General features: G+C 42.6%; 1 protein-coding gene across 4 annotated transcripts in view; it reads left to right on the top strand.

Annotated features, from left to right (window-relative positions):
• The window catches only part of COL15A1 (collagen type XV alpha 1 chain), a 1,161,047-nt gene that overhangs the window by 488,431 nt on the left and 651,405 nt on the right, over nt 1-21,211 (top strand). For all 4 annotated transcript variants that reach the window (XM_073587711.1, XM_073587710.1, XM_073587708.1 and 1 more), the window contains one exon: nt 1,531-1,631. In XM_073587711.1, coding sequence (XP_073443812.1) covers nt 1,531-1,631 — 101 coding nt within the window. The remainder of the gene's footprint in view (nt 1-1,530; nt 1,632-21,211) is intronic.

Below are 21,211 nucleotides of genomic sequence, written 5' to 3'. Positions count from 1 at the left end.
TTCAGCAAGACAATGATCCAAAACACCGCTCCAAATCTACTCAGTCATTCATGCAGAGGAACAATTACAATATTCTGGAATGGCCATCCCAGTCCCCAGACCTGAATATCATTGAACATCTGTGGGATGATTTGAAGCGGGCTGTCCATGCTTGGTGACCATCAAACTTAACTGAACTGGAATTGTTTTGTAAACAGGAATGGTCACAAATACCTTCATCCAGGATCCAGGAACTCATTAATAGCTACAGGAAGCGACTAGAGGCTGTTATTTTTGCAAAAGGAGGATCTGCGAAATATTAATGTCACTTTTATGTTGCGGTGTCCATACTTTTGCACCGGTCAAATTTTGTTTAAATGCAGATTGCACATTTTCTGTTAGTACAATAAACCTCATTTGAATCCAGAAATATAACTGAGTCCATCAGTTATTAAATATATGAAACTGAAATAGCTGTTGCAAAAACCAAAATTGTTATAAAGAAAAAAGGTTAACATTAATAGGGGTGCTCAAACTTTAACATATGACTGTATAATTTATAGTTCATAGAGTTCTACATAGCATAATAGCTGCTAAATCAATTGCCGGCTTCTGTAAAATCATTCCCTAACCCGACATGATATGTCACATGGTTTACATATAGTAAACCATGTCATATCAAAACGATTTATATATGTCAGTGTTTAATCAATTTAGTAGTTTGTGCTAGGAAAGATTTGGAACTCTAGGTGTTAAATTTAAGGCTATAATCGCAGAAAAAAATTGTGTGGGCTCCCGCGCAATTTTCTCCGCCAGAGAGAGAAAGCCATTGAGTGAGGGCAGATATTAATAGCCTAGAGAGGGACCATTGTTTTTGCCCCCCCGGCTAAAAAAATCTGCCCCCAGCCACCCCAGAAAAGGCGCATCTATAAGATCCGCCTTTTCTGGCACTTAGCCTCTTTTTTCCCATGGCCTTTAGCGGTGGCTCATGGGTTAATAATTATGGGTTAATGTCACCTGCTATTGAAAGGTGACATTAAGCCAGGTTAATAATGAAGAGGTGTCAATAAGACGGATGACAACGGATCCTGCGCCCATAGGCATTCAGTCTAGCAAATGACGCTGTCCAATTTTTTGACAGACACAAAAAATGTTGCTTTGTTCATCGTGTCCAGTCGCCGGACAAAAAATTTTCGACGGATCCGGCGAATGACGTACGAAACGTGAGGCCATCCGTCGCAATCCGTCGTTAATACAAGTCTATGAAAAAAAACCGGATCCAGCGGCATCATTCGACAGATCCATTTTTTTTCAAAAAACGACAGATTGTGACTGATGGCAAAAAACTGATGTGTGAAAGGGGCCTTAGCTGTAACAACTGCAGTAGGTAACAATGAGGAAGAAGAGGAGAGGGGTTATTGACATCAGAGCTAAGGATGCAGATAAGGAGACAAGACAAACTTTATTGCATAGCAATGGAAAAATGCAATACAATGCTGTATGATTTCCAAGTTGTGGGACTTGACAATATATTACTTATATTTTTTGTAGAATTAAACAACAAAGAAAATGGGATTGAAACTGCAACAGTAGAACCTTCAGAGCTTATGTCCATAACACCTGACACTGGCATTGAAAGTGGAAAAGGCCAGGTAAATTATGCTGTAACAATCTAATGTTAGTGTATTCACACATGACTGAGATCTTAGAGCCTGAAAATTCACCCAGTACATCGGAATAGGGTTTGTTTAAGTAGCATGTGCAAAGTTTATTTCAATCCCCATTTCAGTTGTTAGGGGACAGTCCCAGATACTTAAACAAATCTTTTACAAGTGAACCCTATCTAATGTTAAAAATCTAAACTTTCCTGATGTTAATAAAGACATGCATCATAATTATATCTAAAGAAAGATGTACTCAAAAGTACCAGACCATTGATTTTCATATTATTCAAGTAAGACCTAATTCATCATTTGAGGGTTTTTTTTCAGTCACTTTTCTTTTTTCGTCTTGAAGTATTTGTTGACATTTTTTCATCAAATTTTTCAAAATGGTGCATGTGTTTCATGTATTTTGTGCAAAGTTAAAAATGGTCTGTGGGACCGATTCAACATTGCCTTTGTGCATTTTTGTCTCTAGTTGCCTGTTTTTTGTTTATTTTTTATTGGTGCCTTTTTTAAAATATTTTTTCTATGTGTTTGTCTGTTTTTTTATTGTAAGGAACACAAAGGAGTTATTCATATTTATTGTACATGCCATGTAAATGTCTATTTATTGTATCTGTTATATGTATTTAACACTGAACACTGTTATATAGATAGGGAAAGTGTAGTACCCTAGTTTGCCCACTAGATGGGGTTAGAGATGCTCAGCTTGTAAATAGTTAAAGTAGGAGGGGTTAACAGCTGTTAAGCCAGGGAGCATCTGGAATTTGGCTCCATAACGTTAAAGTCAAGATCTCAGTCATACAGAATTCGGGCCAGTATCTCATTGGGGAGTAACACCAGGAGAAGTGCAGACAGTTCAGAATTAGTGGGTCTACAGTTGCCAGAAGAAGACTAAGCAGTATGGGCAGGTCACTCAGAATGTGGCTGCTTATTTCTGTGGATATTTTTGAGACCAGGACTAAACGGCTAAGAAGGTCCCCTACTGGAGTAAAGCTGAGCAGAGTTGATGCTGAAAGACCGGAGTGCACGGTTCGTCCCAGAAAGCGAGCTTAGTGGGAGAGAGGGAAAGACAGGGACAGAGGAGAAAATGTCCATTGCCAACCTTGATGCTGATGCTGGAGTGAATATGTATGTGCTGTGTAAAGGATACAGTAAAGTTGATTGTTCAAGTATTGAACAGGACTGTGACTCTGTTTGTTCTACATCATCTGAGGAGAATGTGCATCCAGCGCATAACAGAAAGCCCAGCCCTGAGGGGGAGCTGGAGAAAGTGACAGGTATGCTGACAAAAAACTGTCATATCTATGTGAGGGGAAGCCAGGACTCAGTTGCCCTGGAGTCCTCGGCCACGACTACGGTCTTGGCCGAACCTTACACTATCAATGGAACAACCGGCTACTTACATTATTATCTGCCCATTAGTCAGCCATTGTCATCCATCTGAATCATTCTTATTACCTGCTTTATGAAGCTGCCACCCTAGGTATGCTAAGGTGTCCCCTCACCCAGACGTGCGTTTCGCCACCAGCTTTTTCTGTGGGCGTGTCAGGGTGTCGGGCGACCGTGTCTTTAAAGGATGCGCTCACCAATCAGCGCTGATGATGGAGGGAAAGAGGTCCAGTCGCTTGCTGTCTATAGCACATAGCGCGCCAGCCCTCCTGTCGATGACATACTTCCTGGCAACGCTCAATGAACCACAAACATCCGTCTGCGTGTCAGTGTAAGAGCACTCCAGGAAGTGTCAGAGGTCTGGAAGGGCACGCATGCGCAGCAGTGGAGGCTACAGGCAAGGATAAAGACAGTACCGCTATATACAGACTCCGAAACTGGGCAGAAAGGCAACCAGGGGATGAGGAGAAGCAAACAATATGTACAAAAAAGTGCTATGGTGCTAAAAGAGTGTATAACATATGATTCGGTGCAATACGGACCAGTGTCTTATATTAAAGTGACAGTGCATAATTAAGGACAGAGCGAAAAGAGCCCTTTTTAATATACCCTGGAGAATAAATCCCCAGGATAAATTTCTAATAATTAAATAAAGTGTTGATAAAATATATAATGTATTATAATACTAATAAAATATATTATACCTAAAATAATTAACACTGTTTAATAAAATATAGTGCTGTGGGTGACTTTTCACCGTCAAGTGCCAAAGTGCTCGGTGACCCCAATAAATTATTAGTGATAGACAAGAAAATTCAATAAAATAATAGTTAATTTCTTTTTAATAAGACCATATTACAGTCCAAATAAGCAGAATTGAAAATCTTATTTATTAACCCCTTCACTACCAAGGGTGGTTTGCACGTTAACTACCGGGCCAATTTTTACAATTCTGACCACTGTACCTTTATGAGGTCATAACTCTGGAACGCTTTCATGGATCCTGGTGATTCTGACATTGTTTTCTCGTGACATATTGTACTTCATGTTAGTGGTAAAATTGCATTCAAATAACTTGCGTTTATTTGTGAAAAAAATGGAAATTTGGCGAAAATTTTGAAAATTTCGCAATTTTCCAAATTTGAATTTTTATGCCCTTAAATCACAGCGATACGGCACACAAAAAACTTAATACATAACATTTCCCACATGTTTACTTTACATCAGCACAATTTTGCAACCAAAATTTTTTTTTGCTAGGAAGTTATAAGGGTTAAAAATTGACCAGCGATTTCTCATTTTTGCAACACCATTTTATTTTTAGGGACCACTTCACATTTGAAGCCACTTTGAGGGGTCTATATGATAGAAAATACCCAAAAGTGACACCATTCTAAAAACTGCACCCCTCAAGGTGCTTAAAACCACATTCAAGAAGTTTATTAACCCTTTAGGTGCGTCACAGGAATTTTTTGAATATTAAAAAAAAAATGAACATTTAACTTTTTTTCACAAAAAAAATACTTCAGGTTCAATTTTCTTTATTTTACCAAGGGTAACAGGAGAAATTGGACTGCAAAAGTTATTGTGCAATTTGTCCTGACTACGCTGATACCTGATATGTGGGGGGGAACCACTGTTTCGGCGCATGGCAGAGCTCAGAATGGAAGGAGCGCCGTTTGACTTTTTCAATGCAAAATTGGCTGGAATTCAGATCGGACGCCATGTCACGTTTGGCGAGCCCCTGATGTACCTAAACAGTGGAAACCCCCCCAAGTGACCTCATTTTGGAAACTAGACCCCCCAAGGAACTTATCTAGATATGTGGTGAGAACTTTGAACCCACAAGGGCTTCACAGAAGTTTATAACGTACAGCGGTACAATTAAAAAATCATATTTTTTCCACAAAAATGATCTTTTCACCCACAATTTTTATTTTTCCAAGGGTAACAGGACCCTAAAAGTTATTGTGCAATTTGTCCTGAGTACGCTGATACCCCATATGTGGGTGTAAATGACTATTTGGGCGCATAACAGAGCTCGGAAGGGAAGCAGCGCCATTTGACGTTTTTGGCTAGAATTGAGATCGGACACCATGTCGCGATTGGAAAACCCCTGATGTACCAAAACAGTGGAAACCCCCCACAAATGACACCATTTTGGAATCTAGACCCCCCAAGGAACTTATCTAGATGTGTGGTGAGAACTTTGAACCCCCAAGGGCTTCACAGAAGTTTATAACGTACAGCAGTACAATTAAAAAATCATATTTTTTCCACAAAAATGATCTTTTCACCCTCAATTCTTATTTTTCCAAAAGTAACAGGACCCTAAAAGATATTGTGCAATTTATCCTGAGTACGCTGATACCCCACATGTGGGTGTAAACCACTATTTGGGCGTATGGCAGAGCTCGGAAGGGAAGCAGCGCCATTTGACGTTTTTGGCTGGAATTGAGATCGGACACCATGTCGCATTAGGAAAGCCCCTGATGTACCAAAACAGTAGAAACCCCCCACAAATGACACCATTTTGGAAACTAGACCCCCCAAGGAACTTATCTAGATGTGTGGTGAGCACTTTGAACCCCCCAGTGCTTCACTGAAGTTTATAACGTCCGGGCATGAAAATAAAAAAATCGTATTTTTTCCACAAACATGATCTTTTAGTCCCCATTTTTTTATTTTCCCAAGGGTAACAGGAGAAATTGGACCCCAAAAGTTGTTGTCCAATTTGTCCTGAGTACGCTGATACCTCATATGTGGGAGAAAACTACTGTATGGGCACACGTCGGGGCTCGGAAGGGAAGTAGTGACGTTTTGGAATGCAGACTTTGATGGAATGGTCTGCGGGTGTCATGTTGCGTTTGGAGAGCCCCTGATGTACCTAAACAGTGGAAACCCCCCACAAGTGACCCCATTTTGGAAACTAGACCCCCTAATGAACTTATCTAGATGTGTGGTGAGCACTTTGAACCCCCCAGTGCTTCACAGAAGTTTATAACGACCGGGCGTGAAAATAAAAAAATCGTATTTTTTCCACAAACATGATCTTTTAGTCCCCATTTTTTTATTTTCCCAAGGGTAACAGGAGAAATTGGACCCCAAAAGTTGTTGTCCAATTTGTCCTGAGTACGCTGATACCTCATATGTGGGAGAAAACTACTGTATGGGCACACGTCGGAGCTCGGAAGGGAAGTAGTGACGTTTTGGAATGCAGACTTTGATGGAATGGTCTGCGGGTGTCATGTTGCGTTTGGAGAGCCCCTGATGTACCTAAACAGTGGAAACCCCCCACAAGTGACCCCATTTTGGAAACTAGACCCCCTAATGAACTTATCTAGATGTGTGGTGAGCACTTTGAACCCCCCAGTGCTTCACAGAAGTTTATAACGACCTGGCGTGAAAATAAAAATATCGTATTTTTTCAACAAACATCATCTTTTAGTCCCCATTTTTTTTATTTTCCCAAGGGTAACAGGAGAAATTGGACCCCAAAAGTTGTTGTCCAATTTGTCCTGAGTACGCTGATATCTCATATGTGGGAGAAAACTACTGTATGGGCACACGTCGGGGCTCGGAAGGGAAGTAGTGACGTTTTGGAATGCAGACTTTGATGGATTGGTATGCGGGTGTCATGTGCGTTTGGAGAGCCCCTGATGTACCTAAACTATTGAAACTCCCCACAAGTGACCCCATTTTGGAAACTAGACCCCCCACGGAGCTTATCTAGATGTGTGGAGAGCACTTTGAACCCCCAAGTGCTTCACAGAAGTTTATAACGCCTGGGCGTGAAAATAAAAAAAACATTTTTTTCCGCAAAATTATATTTTTGCCCCCAATTTTTTATTTTCCTAAGGGTAACAGGAGAAATTGGACCCCAAAAGTTGTTTTGTAATTTGTCCTGAGTAGGCTGATACTCTACATGTGGGGGTAAAACACTGTTTGGGCACATGGCAGAGCTTGGAAGGGAAGGAGCACCATTTGACTTTTTCAACGCAGAATTGGCTGGAATTGAGATCAGACGCCATGTTGCCTTTGGAGAGCACCTGATGTGCCCAAACAGTGGAAACCCCCAATTATAACTCCAACCCTAACCTCAACACACCCCTAACCCTAATCTGAGCCCTAGCCCTAACCCTATCCCTAACCCTAACCCTAGCCCTAACCCTAGCCCTAACCCTAACCCTAGCCTTAACCCTAGCCCTAACCCTAGCCCTAACCCTAACCCTAGCCCTAACCCTACCCTAACCCTAACCCTAGCGGGAAAATGGAAATAAATACATTTTCTTTTAGTTTTATTATTTTTCTCTAACTAAGGGGGTGATAACGGGGGGTTTGATTTACGATTTATGGCGGTTTTTATGTTTGGCGGCTGTCGCACGCTAAAAGACGCTTTTTATTGTAAAAATAGTTTTTGCATCACCACATATTGTGAGCTATAATTTTTCCATATTTTGACCCACCGAGTCATGTGAGGTCTTATTTTTTGCGGGACGAGTTGTCGTTTTTATTGGTACCATTTTCGGGCACGTGACATTTTTTGATCGCTTTTTATTCCGATTTTTGGGATGCAGAATGAACAAAAACCAGCTTTTCATGAATTTCTTTTGGGGGGTGCGTTTACACCGTTCCGCGTGCGGTAAAATTGATAACGCGTTTTTATTCTTCGGGTCAGTACGGTTACAGCGATACCTCATTTAGGTCGTTTTTTTATGTTTTGTCGGTTTTTTGCAATGAAAACAATTTTATATAAAAAATAATTATTTTTGTATCGCTTTATTCTGCGAGCTATAACTTTTTTATTTTTTGCTGTATGGTGGCTCGTTTTTTGCGGGACAAGATGACGTTTTCAGCGGTACCATGGATATTTATATGCGTCTTTTTGATCGCGCGTTATTGCACTTTTTGTTCGGTGGTATGATAATAAATCATTATTTTTTGCTTCGTTTTTTATTTTTATTTTTTAAGGGGTTCGCTAAAGGGGTTAACTAATGGGACAGTTTTATAGGGCAGGTCATTACGGACGCGGCGATACCAAATATGTGTACTTTTATTGTTTTGTTTTTTTTTTATTTTCAAAAAATGGATTTATTGGGGAATATTTTTTTTTTTTTAACTAATTTATTTAGCGATTTTTTTTAAATTATTTTTAACACTTTTTTTTTTTTTTTTTTTTACTTTATTACCTTGTCCCAGGTGGGACATCACTGTCCTGTGACAGATCGCTGATCTGTCACATCACAGATCACTGTGACAGATCAGCGATCTGTCACAGGCACTGCTGCAGACTTCCTCATGCCTGCGCTTTGCAGGCACTGAGGAAGCCAGCTTCCTCAGGCCCCCGTCGCCATCTTGGATTCGGGGGCCTGGAGGAAGGGAGTCCCCCGCAGCAGCGCTGCACATTGCGCTGCCGTGGGGGGCTCAGGGAAGCACGGAGGGAGCCCCCTCCCTGCCGATGCTTCCCTTTAACCCCCGGTACACCGCGATCGCGTTTGATCGCGGTGTGCAAGGGGTTAACGTGTCGGGGGCGGTCCGTGACCGCCCCTGACACATTGTGCCGGGTGTCAGCTATGATAATTAGCTGACACTCGGCCGCGATCAGCGGCGCTCACCACGTGGGCGCCGCTGATCGCGATGACGTAATATTCCGTCCATGGTAATTAGGTCCATGGTCACATGGACGGAATATTACGTCAATTGTAGGTAAGGGGTTAAAGTGACAGTGCAAAGTGACAGTGCATCTATAAAACGTGCTTAATAATAAGTGAATTCCATCCATTTAATTGATGATCAAAAAAATTCAAAAACTTAGTGTCTTTATTATTTATACCTACACCTATTAAAGTGACAGAGCTTTATGAAGTGCACATAACCTTTTTTATAAATCATTGTCAAAGATAATATTATAGAATACCATACAATAAAAAGGACTCAATAGACTAAAAAGCTAAATAAAAGTGAGCTCTAAAAACAATATTGGCACTATGCTGATAAATCCTAGTATGTTCATGTCCAATTTCCTAAGGTCCAATGAAAGATAATATGTTTCCTCTCTCGTCCAAGGCACCCTCAGTGCTTTCATGGTATCAATGCCGAATCCCAGGAATCCTAAGGGCCCAAAATAGGATAAAAATATACTACAATGAAAAAAAAAAGTGTTAAAATCATAAAAACCATATTATATACCCCCCACATAATAATCAGACAGACACCCACTCATAAAAAGATGCTCATTACAAAAAAAGCTGAATAACCTATGTTTTCATTCAGGCCAAAGGAACTAAGCGTGTTTAAGCGATTTATCCAATGGCATTCCAATTGGTCCAAGGCCTTGCCGAGATCCCCTCCATGTGTAACCAAATCCCTTTGATCAATGGCTTTAATTCGTAATTTGTGCACCTTCACATTTATTTATGTGTAGGTATGTTGTCTTTAATTGTTTTGAAGTTCCACTAATATTTGGGACATTGTTATGAATTCATTATGTTTTTGAAGTCCACCAGATTGTTATATTAATATAGCAAAAACACAGGTATTACATACCTGGTAATGTGTTTTTTCATGAGACATGACGGCACCACGAGAGAGGGGATCCACCCAATGAGGACAGGAAACCTTCAAGATAAAAGGGGCGGCCCCTCTCTCCGCATCAGTTGTTTTACAGAGCATGAGAGGAACTCCGCAGGTTATTGTACATATAAATAATACATCCTTTACACTACTAAATTTCTGACACCCAAGGGAGTGTATAATGCTAATAATGCACCCAAATAATGATGTGATCAATAGGGAGGGAATATAAGGGTGCCATCATGTCTCATGAAAAAACACATTACCAGGTATGTAATACCCATGTTTTTCCATTCTACATGACGGCACCACGAGAGAGTTACAGATATTTGTATTCTCTTAGGGAGGGATCACTGCTTGTAACACTCATCTCCCAAATGTGAGATCAGAGGTAGCAAATAGGTTTAACCTATAATGCTGGAGCGGACCAAGAGGCCGCCTCACAGGTTTGGTCTATGGGAGCGTCTGCTCTCTCCGTCCAGGGCGTCATCATGGCCCTCGTGGAGTGGGCTTTATACCTTCTGGAATAGCCTTGCCTACACTGCTATATGTTAGCATAACGGCCTTTTTCACTCATCTAGCTATAGTCTGTTTAGAGGCTTTTAAGGCTCTTCCTTGCCCCTTGGAATGAGACAATTAAGGACCTCTGTTTTCTCCAAGGTCTCGTTACCTCTAAATACTGCAGGAGACATCTCCTCATATCTAGGCAATGAAGCCTCTCCTCCTTCTGGTAGTTAGGATCAGGACAAAAGAGATGATAAGATTATCTCCTGAGCCCTATGATATTTTGACATCACCTTGGGAAGGTATGCTGGATCTAATTTTAACACAACTCTATTGTCTATGGCCTGAGTGTAGGGAGGGTCTAATTGATAATGCGAGTAAATGCTCAACCTATTGACCGATGTGCGCGCTATTAATAAGGCTGTTTAATGTTAGAATCCTTATCTAATGTTGTGTTTTGATGGTTCAAACAGATCCCAAGGAGGAGGAGTAGAGGACGTGACAGCGTCAGCTTTAGTACAGGCCTGGACAAACCTGGCCACCCACCTATTGTTTGCCTGGTCGCAGTTGAACAAGGCTGCCAGGGCTGAGACGTTTACTTTGAGGGTACTGACAGCTAACCCCAATCCTAAACCTTTCTGCAGAAATTCCAGTATTGCCACTATCGGGACTTTCCCTTCCCGTATTGGGTCTGAGGGGATAAGAATTTTTTACATATCCTCCTAAAAATTTTTGTAGTCACTGGTTTCCTGCTACTGAGTAAGGTGGATATTAACGCTGCTGAGAATCCCTTTTTCTCTAGTAGTGACCTTTTAAATTTCAGGTTGTCGACTGCAGCCTGGATCTCTGAGGGTGATTGAAGGGACGCTGTGTTGGAAGGTCCTAGACCTCTGTCACTGATATCACTCTTTTTGGCCAAAAAGGGAGCTATTATGAACACTCTGGCTCTGACCTCCCTGATGTTCCTCAAAACCACTGGTATGAGGCATATTGGAGGGAAGGCGTACAGGAGACCTGATCTCCACTTTATCCTGAAGGTGTCTACTGTCCATGGTCTGTCTGCTGGACTTAGGGCGCAGAATTTCTGAACCTTCCTGTTGGCTTTTTTGAGGCGGAGAGATCTTATACTGGGTTTTCCCAAATGTGCACTATCCATTGAGAAATGGATTCTTTTAGGTACCATTCTCCTTGCCTCAAGTGGTTCCTGCTCAGACAGTCTGCCTTCAGGTTGTCTCTACTTCGGATATGCAGGGTCGGTAATGAGAGGGACTGATGTTCTGCTAGAGTCATGATCTGGCCTCAAGCTGCTTAGTGGAGGCCCTTTGACCATAGCAGTCACCTTCAGCCTAAAAAGGGCTGGTGACTATCTGTATCAAAGACTGAGAACGGGTGTCTCCCTGGTGGTTTACAGATGCAACCACCGCTTGGTTGTCTGATAGGACTCTCACGTGGTGTCCTCTTTAAGTGTGGTAACAACTCCTATGATGTTTTTTCGATTGTTAGTTCTCAATTGTTTGAGGATAGATTTCTTTCCTCCTGGGCCCAGGGATCCTGGAGCCATAATGTGTTTACTTTTGTAAGCAGTCACGCTCATCCAAGAAGGGCCGGTGACCTAGGTGGGCTCCCCACCCCCAAGGACTAGCGTCCATTGTGACCACTTTGGAGGCAGTGTGTGTGTGTGTGCAGGGTATTCCTCTCGGGGAGGACTATCTGTAACCACCACCTGAGTGACTGGAGTACAGAGTCCAGGAGGGTGAGCTTTTGCTCTAACCGTCCCTGAAGTTCCCGGTTGCTCTCTATCACACACCCTTACCGTTCCCTTGTGTGGAACTAGGCCCATTTCACTGCTGGTATGTCAGAGGTGAGGGACCCCAACATCAACATGGTCCTTCTCAGAACTATTTCTGCTTTTTTATCTCCCTTGTCTTCCTCTGGGAGGTGATACTCCTGCTCCACCGAGTCCACTGTTAACCTCAAGAATTTCTAGATCATTGCTGGTTCTAGTTTTTTTTTTTTTTTGAGGTCCAGCTGCCATCCTAGCGTCTATAGTGTTTTCATTACTATTCTGACTTCCCCCTCTGGTGCAGAAAATTGCGCGGGAGCCCACGCCATTTTTTTTTTCCATTTCTTTAAAATATATATGGCTATATATCTTTAGATATATCTATGGATATGTCTATAGATATATCTACTGAAAAATCTATAGAAATATCTATGGAAATATCGATGGATATATCTATGGAAATATCTATAGATATATCTATGAATATATCTATACATACATACATCTGTGAAAATATATCCATAGATACAGTATATCCATATATATTTCCATAGATATCTATGGAAATATGTATGGAAATATCGATGGATAGATCTATGGAAATATATATAGATATATCTATGGAAATATCTATGGATATATTGTGGTGTAGTGACCACTGTGTCCGCTAGGGGGCGCTGTGTGGGTGTCCCAGGACAGACGTATAAGCATGTCCAGTGTCCTGATAGGAGTAGGATGCTGAATGATCGTATTGTATCTCAAGGTGGGTGGCCTTGAGATGAAGGCTTGATTATGTGCTGATCCGCAGAGCTGATCTTTCATGCCAATGTGTTAGGGAGAAGCTACCTACAAATCCACCCAGGGATGAGTCTGAAAACGCTGGTAGTAAAAGACTATGTGAGTGTGAAGGACCTGTGATGAGGTCATAGCCATGTGACCCAGTGGGCGTGGCTACGGACCTTATAAGGTGGCCAGGGTAGGTTACATGGGGTGAATGCTGGGACCCGGTTGGTCCGTTGTGGTAGGTCCCGCTGGGAGATGGGGCTTCCTGCCCGACAGAATGTGGAGTGGCTGTGTTTAATGGCTGCAAGTGCCTGATAGTTCCCTGGAGGGAATAGAAGTCTGAAGTGTGGAGTATGAAGCAGCCATGAGGTAACCCTGACAGGGGACATAACTGTGAGGCTCGAGAGCCTGTGTGCTGGACATTGCACAACCTGTATGACTACAGGATAAACAGAGTGGAGCTCTGCCATGGACGCTATGCTGTTTAGATGAACTTTATGTTGCTGGTCATGGTTTATGATGCCTGAATAAACCGTATGGACTGTTCTTGTTTTATGGAAAACCCGTGCCGGATCTGATTATTTGGCTGCCAAGCGAGTGTCCCCAACCTTGAATGACAGCGCTACCTTACAATATCTATGGAAATATCTACAGATATATCTATGGAAATATCTTTGGATATATCTATGAAAATATCAATGGATATATCAATGGATATATCTATGGAAATATCTATGGATAGATCTATGAAAATATCTATGGATATATCTATGGAAATATCTATGGATATACAGTGCCTTGCGAAAGTATTTGGCCCCCTGGAACTTTTCAACCTTTTCCCACATATCATGCTTCAAACATAAAGATACCAAATGTAAATTTTTGGTGAAGAAACAACAAGTGGACCACAATTGTAAAGTTGAACGAAATTTATTGGTTATTTTAAATTTTTGTGGAAATTCAAAAACTGAAAAGTGGGGCGCGCAATATTATTCGGCCCCTTTACTTTCAGTGCAGCAAACTCACTCCAGAAGTTTATTATGGATCTCTGAATGATCTAATGTTGTCCTAAATGACTAATGATGATAAATATATTCCACCTGTGTGTAATCAAGCCTCCATATAAATGCACCTGCTCTGTGATAGTCTTAGGGTTCTGTTTGAAGCACAGAGAGCATCATGAAGACCAAGGAACACAACAGGCAGGTCCTTGATACTATTGTGGAGAAGTTTAAAGCCAGATTTGGATGCAAAATTATTTCCAAAACTTTAAACATCCCAAGGAGAACTACGTAAGCGATCATATTGAAATGGAGGGACTATCATACCACTGCAAATCTACCAAGACCCCACCGTCCCTCTAAACTTTCATATCAAACAAGGAGAAGACTGATCAGAGATACAGCCAAGAGAGTCCTGAGAGCCATGTTGTACTTCCTAGTCAACTTGCGTCAACTGCTCTAGTTGCGTGATCTGCAGGATTTTGGTCCGTGGGAATGTAATGCCACTGTTTTGGATAATATAAATTGATCTCCTAATTCATAGCACTCTGTTGTTGACATAAATGTAGAATCATCTAGTTTCATTGTGGATGTATCCCAGGACTACTTTGCTGTCTGAGTAGAACATGGCTTGTGTCAGGTCAATGTCTATCTTGGATGCGATGAACTCTGCTAATTCAACTGCTAAGACTGCAGCACAAAGCTCTTAGCTGGGTATAGTGTGCTCTGGCTGTGGAGCAAGTTTGGCCTTCCCTATAACAAATCCAATGTGGCTCTGACATTTGGAGTCCACAGTTTTGAGATAGGCAACAGCAGCAATTGCTTTGACAGAAGCATCTGCAAATACGTACAGTCTTTGGCTTTGTATTTCTGTAGACAGCACAGGGGTGTATGGTCTTGGAACATTCAGGTTGGAGAGGGCTGCTAAAGGTTACTTCCATACCTCCCACTGGATTCTCTTATCAGGTGGCAGAGGTGCATCCCAGTCAGATGTTTCCCTAGTTAAGTCTCTAAAGCCCCCTTTACATTTAGCTATGCACCAGCGATCCCGACCACGATATGACCCGGTCAGGATCGCTGGTGCATCGCTAAATGGTCACTAGTGAGCTGCGAAACAGGCACGCAGCTCACTAGTGACACGGCGATGATGACGTCCACCTGCCCGCATCCACGCTTCGCTCGTCGGCGCCAGCAGGAAGCCCAGCAGAAAGCAGCTGACGAGAAATGGACGTGGACGACCTCACGCGATTAGCGATAGCCAGTGGGGAGCCGGTCGGGGGTAAGTATCACATGTAGCGATATCGCTAGGAATATCGCTGCTGCGTCACAAAATCGGTGACGCTTTAGCAATATTGCTATGTGTAAAACCCCCTTTAGTATGGCTTTGCTTTATATAGTAACAGGAGCTGCAAAACCCAAGGGATCTTACAGGCTGTTGATGGTAGACAGGACACCTCTGCGTATGAAAGGCTTTTCTTCCTGGCTGACCTGAAAGGTAAAAGTGTCTGACTATAGATTCCACAGAAGCCCGAGGCTGCGTTGAATTGGTGTGGGGTCTGACCCTAGGTCCAAGTCTCTGAGACCGTTATACAAGTCTTGTGAAGGAAATGCCTTCATAAGTTCTTGGCTGTTTGAGGTTATCTTGTGAAGCCTGAGGTTAGAGCAAACAAGCATCTCTTGGGCTTTACTGAGAAGACTGATGGCGGTCTCATTTGAAGGCATGGCTTTCAGACAGTCATCAACATAAAAGTCTTTTTCTATAAATTATCTGACATCTGATCCGTATTCTGTTTCTCTTTCTTGAGCTGACCTATTGAGACCATAAATAGTGACTGCAGGAGAAGGACTATTGCCAAAGATATGCACTCTCATGCGATACTCTGTGACCTCCTTAGTAGGATCATTGTCTCTGTACCAGAAGAATCTTAGGAAGTTCCTGTCTCTCTCTCTCTCTCACAAGGAAACAATGGAACATTTTCTGGATGTCAGCGATGAAAGCAATGGAATCCTTACGGAATCGCATAAGTACTCCCAGCAGTTTGTTATTGAGGTCTGGTCCTGTCAGTAGAGCATCATTCAGGGAGACATCATAAAACTTAGCACTGGAGTCAAACACCACTCTAATCTGGCCCGGTTTCTTAGGGTGGTATACTCCAAACATGTGTGAATAAGGTCCTGGGAAAGAGAGGAAGAGGGGAAAAAATAGGGAGAGCGCTATCTAAGCATAGTGGATGAGTCAATTCAGTTTGGTGAGAAAAATACAACTTCAAATTTGCTCACCTGGTGTGGTTGTGCAAGGAGGCACAACACTGGGAAAAGTTTGCAAACAAGGGTCATCCTTCCACCGGTGTGCTGCCCATCTGTAATAGCATGGAGATAGTTTTCCTTTCCCAGAAAGAAATTTTCCTCCACATGATATTGCAAATAAAGAAGTTTCAGGGCGTTTCTTTCAGAGGATCCTTAACCCAGTTTGGAGCAAGGTTATATAGCCAAATAACTGAGTATCTCTGATGTTAAATCAGATATTTTATTGGCTAAGGCTGGTTTCACACTTGCGTTTTTTTGCGCTGTATTTTAGCGCTAAAAAACGCATGCGCTTTTTTCCCCCTATATTTTGCATGGGATGCGCTTATGTGCGCATGCACATGCGTTTGTATGCGTTTTTACATGCATGCGTTTTTTTGTGGTGTGCGCTCGGGCGCACAAAATGCATCCTGTTGCATTTTTTGGGCGTCCCACTTGCCTCAAAAAAATGCATGCACGCGCAATGCGTTTTTTTACAGCAAGACACCCATTATAAGTCTATGGGTGCGCATATGTGCGCATTGGCATGCTCATGTATGCGTTTTTTTGCGCATGCGTTTTTTTGTTGACCATTGGTTAGACAATGGAAATTAGGGGTTTGGGTTAGAGTTAGGGTTAGTTAAGTGGGTTTAGGGTTAGGGTTAGGGTTAGTATGGTTTGGTTAAGGGTTAGGGTTAGTTAGGGTTTAGGGTTAGGGTTTGGGTTAGGGTTAGTAGGGTTTGGTTAAGGGTTAGGGTTAGTATGGTTTGGTTAAGGGTTAGGGTCAGGGTATGGTTTGGTTAAGGGTTAGGGTTTAGGGTTAGGGTTTGGGTTAGGGTTAGTAGGGTTTGGTTAAGGGTTAGGGTTAGTATGATTTGGTTAAGGTTTAGGGTTAGGGTATGGTTTGGTTAAGGGTTAGGGTTAGTAAAGTCATGGTTTGGGTTAGTGTGAGGGGCCAACTAATGTTGGAAAAAAACGCAAACGCGGTAAAAACACACTAAAAACGCATACAAATGCATAAAAACACTGTTTTTTTTCATGCATGCTCATAAAAATGCTTGAAAAAAAGCAGCATTTGTATGCGTTTGTATGCGTTTTTTCCATGCATTTTTTTGCGGGAAAAACGCGCTGCAAAACAAAGCAAGTGTGAAAGTAGCCTAAGTGGGATGCCCTCACACCCAGGGCTGTGGGGTACTCGGTACCGGGCCCGATGAGCTTCAATGGGAGATGTCACGGCAACTGGGACCCGGCCCGTGGCCCTGGGCGCCCATTGTAAAAGGGGAATGTTCAGTGTGCTTATGATGAGTGATTTGTGACACCACCTGTGGTGTTCGGCAATAGAGATGTAAGCCGACGCTGCAGACAGATCCTCTGGGACAGATGGTGTGGTGCAGCAGTGATGGTATAGCCCTCCACAGGCAGGGCTGTAGTCCCAGGGCAGTGTAGGTGAAGTGACACTTAGATGGTGTAATGTCAGGCGCAAGGGATGCAGCCGTACTGGGCAGGTTGGCACAGGAATAAGTGGAGGACACCAGGGCATGTAGTTCCAAAGCTTTACTCACAGTCTGTTGCAGGTACAGGTGCCCACATCCATGCCGTGTCCTCCGGGTCAGGAGCTCAGCCAACTTCCAGGCAAGATGAAGTACTCCTTTCCAACACTCCGCCAACATATGTGCCTTTTCTGAACGTCTCCTCTTATAGCGCCTTTCAGTGAAGTACTCCTAGTACTGAGTTACACTGGAGTTCCTCCTGTCAGATGTTCCTATGAACTCTACTTGTACGACAGACAGCTGTAGACTGCTTCGGGGACTCCTTGCTACTAAGTCCTGGCTCACTAATATGTTGCTGTTGTGCCCCCATGTCTTGTGTGGGAATAAAGTGGTCATTACTTCTATTCCTCTGGTGTCTGCTGCAGGACCATTAGTATCCGTACAACCTCGGGGACCGGACCCCGGCCTTGCGCTTAGAACTTGAAAAGGGTTCTCCTCTAACCCTGGTCCTTGTTCTCTTATTCTCCTCACGTTCCATACTAATCCTTCTTCCCAATGGAGAATCAAGTTTCCTTTCTCTGTCTCTTTCCTGTGCCAGCAGACCCAGATCACTGTGGCCTGCTGCAGCACTTCCTTCTTCCATCCCTCTCCCAGGGATCTTCTCTGTCTCACACTCTATCCTTCTACATCTTCACTCACTGACTGAATGAAAGACTGACTGACTCAACTCTTCCAGCTCTTTTATGTGAACTAACTCCACCCCCCTCCCAGCATGTTTCGTGTTCCAAGCAGGGAGCCACCAAGGGGTGCTTTGCTATACTCCAAGCAGGGAGCCGCTGAAACTGCTTTGCTACACTACTTTGTGGTGTGGGGTGCAGGTGTTGGAGTGTGGTCAGGTGTCTCCACCTTACCTGGATGGTGGGGTACCACACCTCAGGAGGAGGTGCAGTACTTCTGTGGCGACTGAACCCTCAGGGGCGCCACATAAGTAAAATGCAAAATTTTATAAAAGACAATAAAAACAATAAAACATTTAAAAAAAAAAAAACACAACGCGTTTCGGCCATTTAGGCCTTCATCAGGTACATATTAAATAACATCATCCCTCCTTCAGGGTTAAAACAGTATATCTGTAAATTTTAGGCAATCAGACATGTCAGTGTTCATGTTCCACAAAAAAAAGAAAAAAAGAAAACCTGTTCATATGCCTGATTAAACACCTCACTTCTCTTGGTGCAAGCGGTCAGGCTGTAAACTAGAAGCACTGCAGGTACTAAAGATCATAAATAAATAAAATAATAAAAAATATATTTAAAAAAAAAAATCAAAAAAAGTTTTTAAAAAATTCAAAAAATTATTTTCCCCTCTTTTCCAAAGAAATTAAAAAAAAAAAGAAAAAACAAGACAAAGGGGGAATCTATTGATTTATCTATATGAGATCAGAGATCTCATTCAGTTCATCAGGGTACAGACTGCCATGTCTGTATATCCAATAGGCATTAAGACCTGCTTTTCTGTTTCTCATTGCTGCAGGTATTTTTTCTATTGGCGTGACCTTTAGGCTATGTTCCCACGTATGCAGAAAATTTCTGCATGAAAACCGTACTCCTTCCCAGAAAACGTGCGTTTTTTTCCGCGTGTTTTTGCGAGTTTTCCGCTTTTTTGCACAAAAGCGTGCGTTTTGATGCTTTTTTTTCCCGCGCGTCCCCAGACACATAGAAAATAGCTAAAAACGCGGACTTTTCCACAAAATTGATGAGCATGCTGCATTTTTTTACCGCGAAGCGTTTTTTTTGCGGAAAAAAACGCATCAATATGCACAAAAAGTGCAAAATGCATTAAAATGAATGGGATGCTTCTTTTGAGCGATTTTTAAGAGTTTTTGCCAGTAAAAACGCGAAAAAAAGCTGACGTGGTGCACACAGCCTTATACGTTCAAAGTTTTTGTTATGTATAAGGCTAGTTTCACATTAGCGCTTTTGAGCGCAGCGACGGCCTGCGCACGGCCGCCGCTAAGCCCCGCCCCCTGCCGTGCCTCCGCCGGTAGCTCTGCCTACCGGCGCATGACGCTCCATGCGTCCTGCGTCCCCTATCTTTATCACTGGGGGCGCAGGCCGTGCGCAGTATGCATTTGGCGGCGCATGTGCCTTTTTGACGGTGCGCCGAGCGCAACCAAACTGCAGCAGGTTGCGTTTGGCGCAGGTCAGCGCACCGTCAAAAGGACGCATGCGCCGCCAAACGCATACTGCGCACGGCCTGCACCCCCAGTGATAAAGATAGGGGATGCAGGACGCATGCAGCGTCATGCGCCGGTAGGCGGAGCTACCGGCGGAGGCGTGGCACGGGGCGGGGCTTAGCGGCGGCCGTGCGCAGGCCGTCGCTGCGCTCAAAAGCGCTAATGTGAAACTAGCCTAAGAGTGATGTGCTTAGATAAACTTTGTTTTAAAAACCCTATTTTCACATTATGTCTATGACCATTCATATGATTTCGTAGTGACTTTGTAGTGTGGCCATCATATAAAAGTCCACACACACACAGGTCACCACATACACAACAAAATCAGAACCACAGGTTAATTCTTGGGTAAAATTGTATGTGGTATTGCTGTTTTTTCATATTTAAATTTTTCTTACCATGATCTATAATTTTCCAACAGGCACAACGGGTTTTTCCATTTAAAAATTCCTTTTTTCTCATTTTTTTGGACAGATGGCACATTTATTGGTATTGTTTTTTTGGGGGGTGTAAATAACTAGGGGCTATATAATTTTTAATCGTTCTACCTCTTTATTAGGTCTTTTTGGGATAAGATCTTTGAGTACTGGGTCTTTCCTCAGTAAGTACCAATATTTTTCAAGAATACAGCGGATGGATTGGTGGCTTCTATTGTAGCTGGTAATGAAGCTATATTTCCACTTTGCTGTGCTCTCCATAGCATCATGTTTTGAGGAATGTTTTTTTCAAGCAAGCATCCTGTGTGAGAGTAAGACTGGGCTGATATGCTGCATGTACTAATGGTTTTGGATACATTTTTTCTTTAAACCTGGAAAGTAAAACCTGTGATTGTTGTGCGTAATCTGTATTGGACGTACAGTTATGGCTAATACGACGGAATTGACTGGATGGAATATTTGTCTTCCATTTACAGTAGTGTGAACTGAAAAAATCAAAATAGCTATTAGTGTCAACTGGTTTAAAATGAGTTTGGTGTTGATTTGATTATCCTCATGGTATAGTTCTAAATCCAGGAAGATGATACTTTCCTTGGAAATGTTTGCAGTGAATGAGAGCCCCCAATTGTTGCTATCGAGTTCTTCAACAAAGAGGGACGCCTCCTGTTCCGTACCACACCAGATGTGGAACAGATCATCTATAAAACTTTGATAATATTTGATATTATTACTGTATTTATGGGATCCAATCGGCGATAGGGACTTGAACCTCCCCATAAACAAGTTTGCAAAACTTGGGGCTGCCCTAGTCCCCATTGCGGTCCTGAACTGCTGTAAATACAATGTGTTCTGGAACATAAATAGATAAGAGAGGAGAAACGTTTTTATGCTTGATTTCTGTTGTTCGGTAGACGTAGTCTGTGGGTTCTGAAGGGAAGAGGTGCGACCCAGCTATTGGTCTCATTTTTAACAAGTCCCTTGTCCATTACCTCTAAGAACAACTTGTCCTCTACCAACATTGCTACTTGGATGTCTTGTTTAGTTCTCTGGAATACTGTGCACCCCAATTGATCTTCATAGCTTCCT

This window comes from Dendrobates tinctorius, unplaced genomic scaffold (genome assembly GCF_039654945.1).
Source record: "Dendrobates tinctorius isolate UK_male_01 unplaced genomic scaffold, ASM3965494v1 ptg000102l, whole genome shotgun sequence".
Lineage (NCBI taxonomy): Eukaryota > Metazoa > Chordata > Amphibia > Anura > Dendrobatidae > Dendrobates > Dendrobates tinctorius.
The sequence above is the reverse complement of the archived record's forward strand: the minus strand, read 5'-3'. Positions and strand labels throughout refer to the sequence as shown.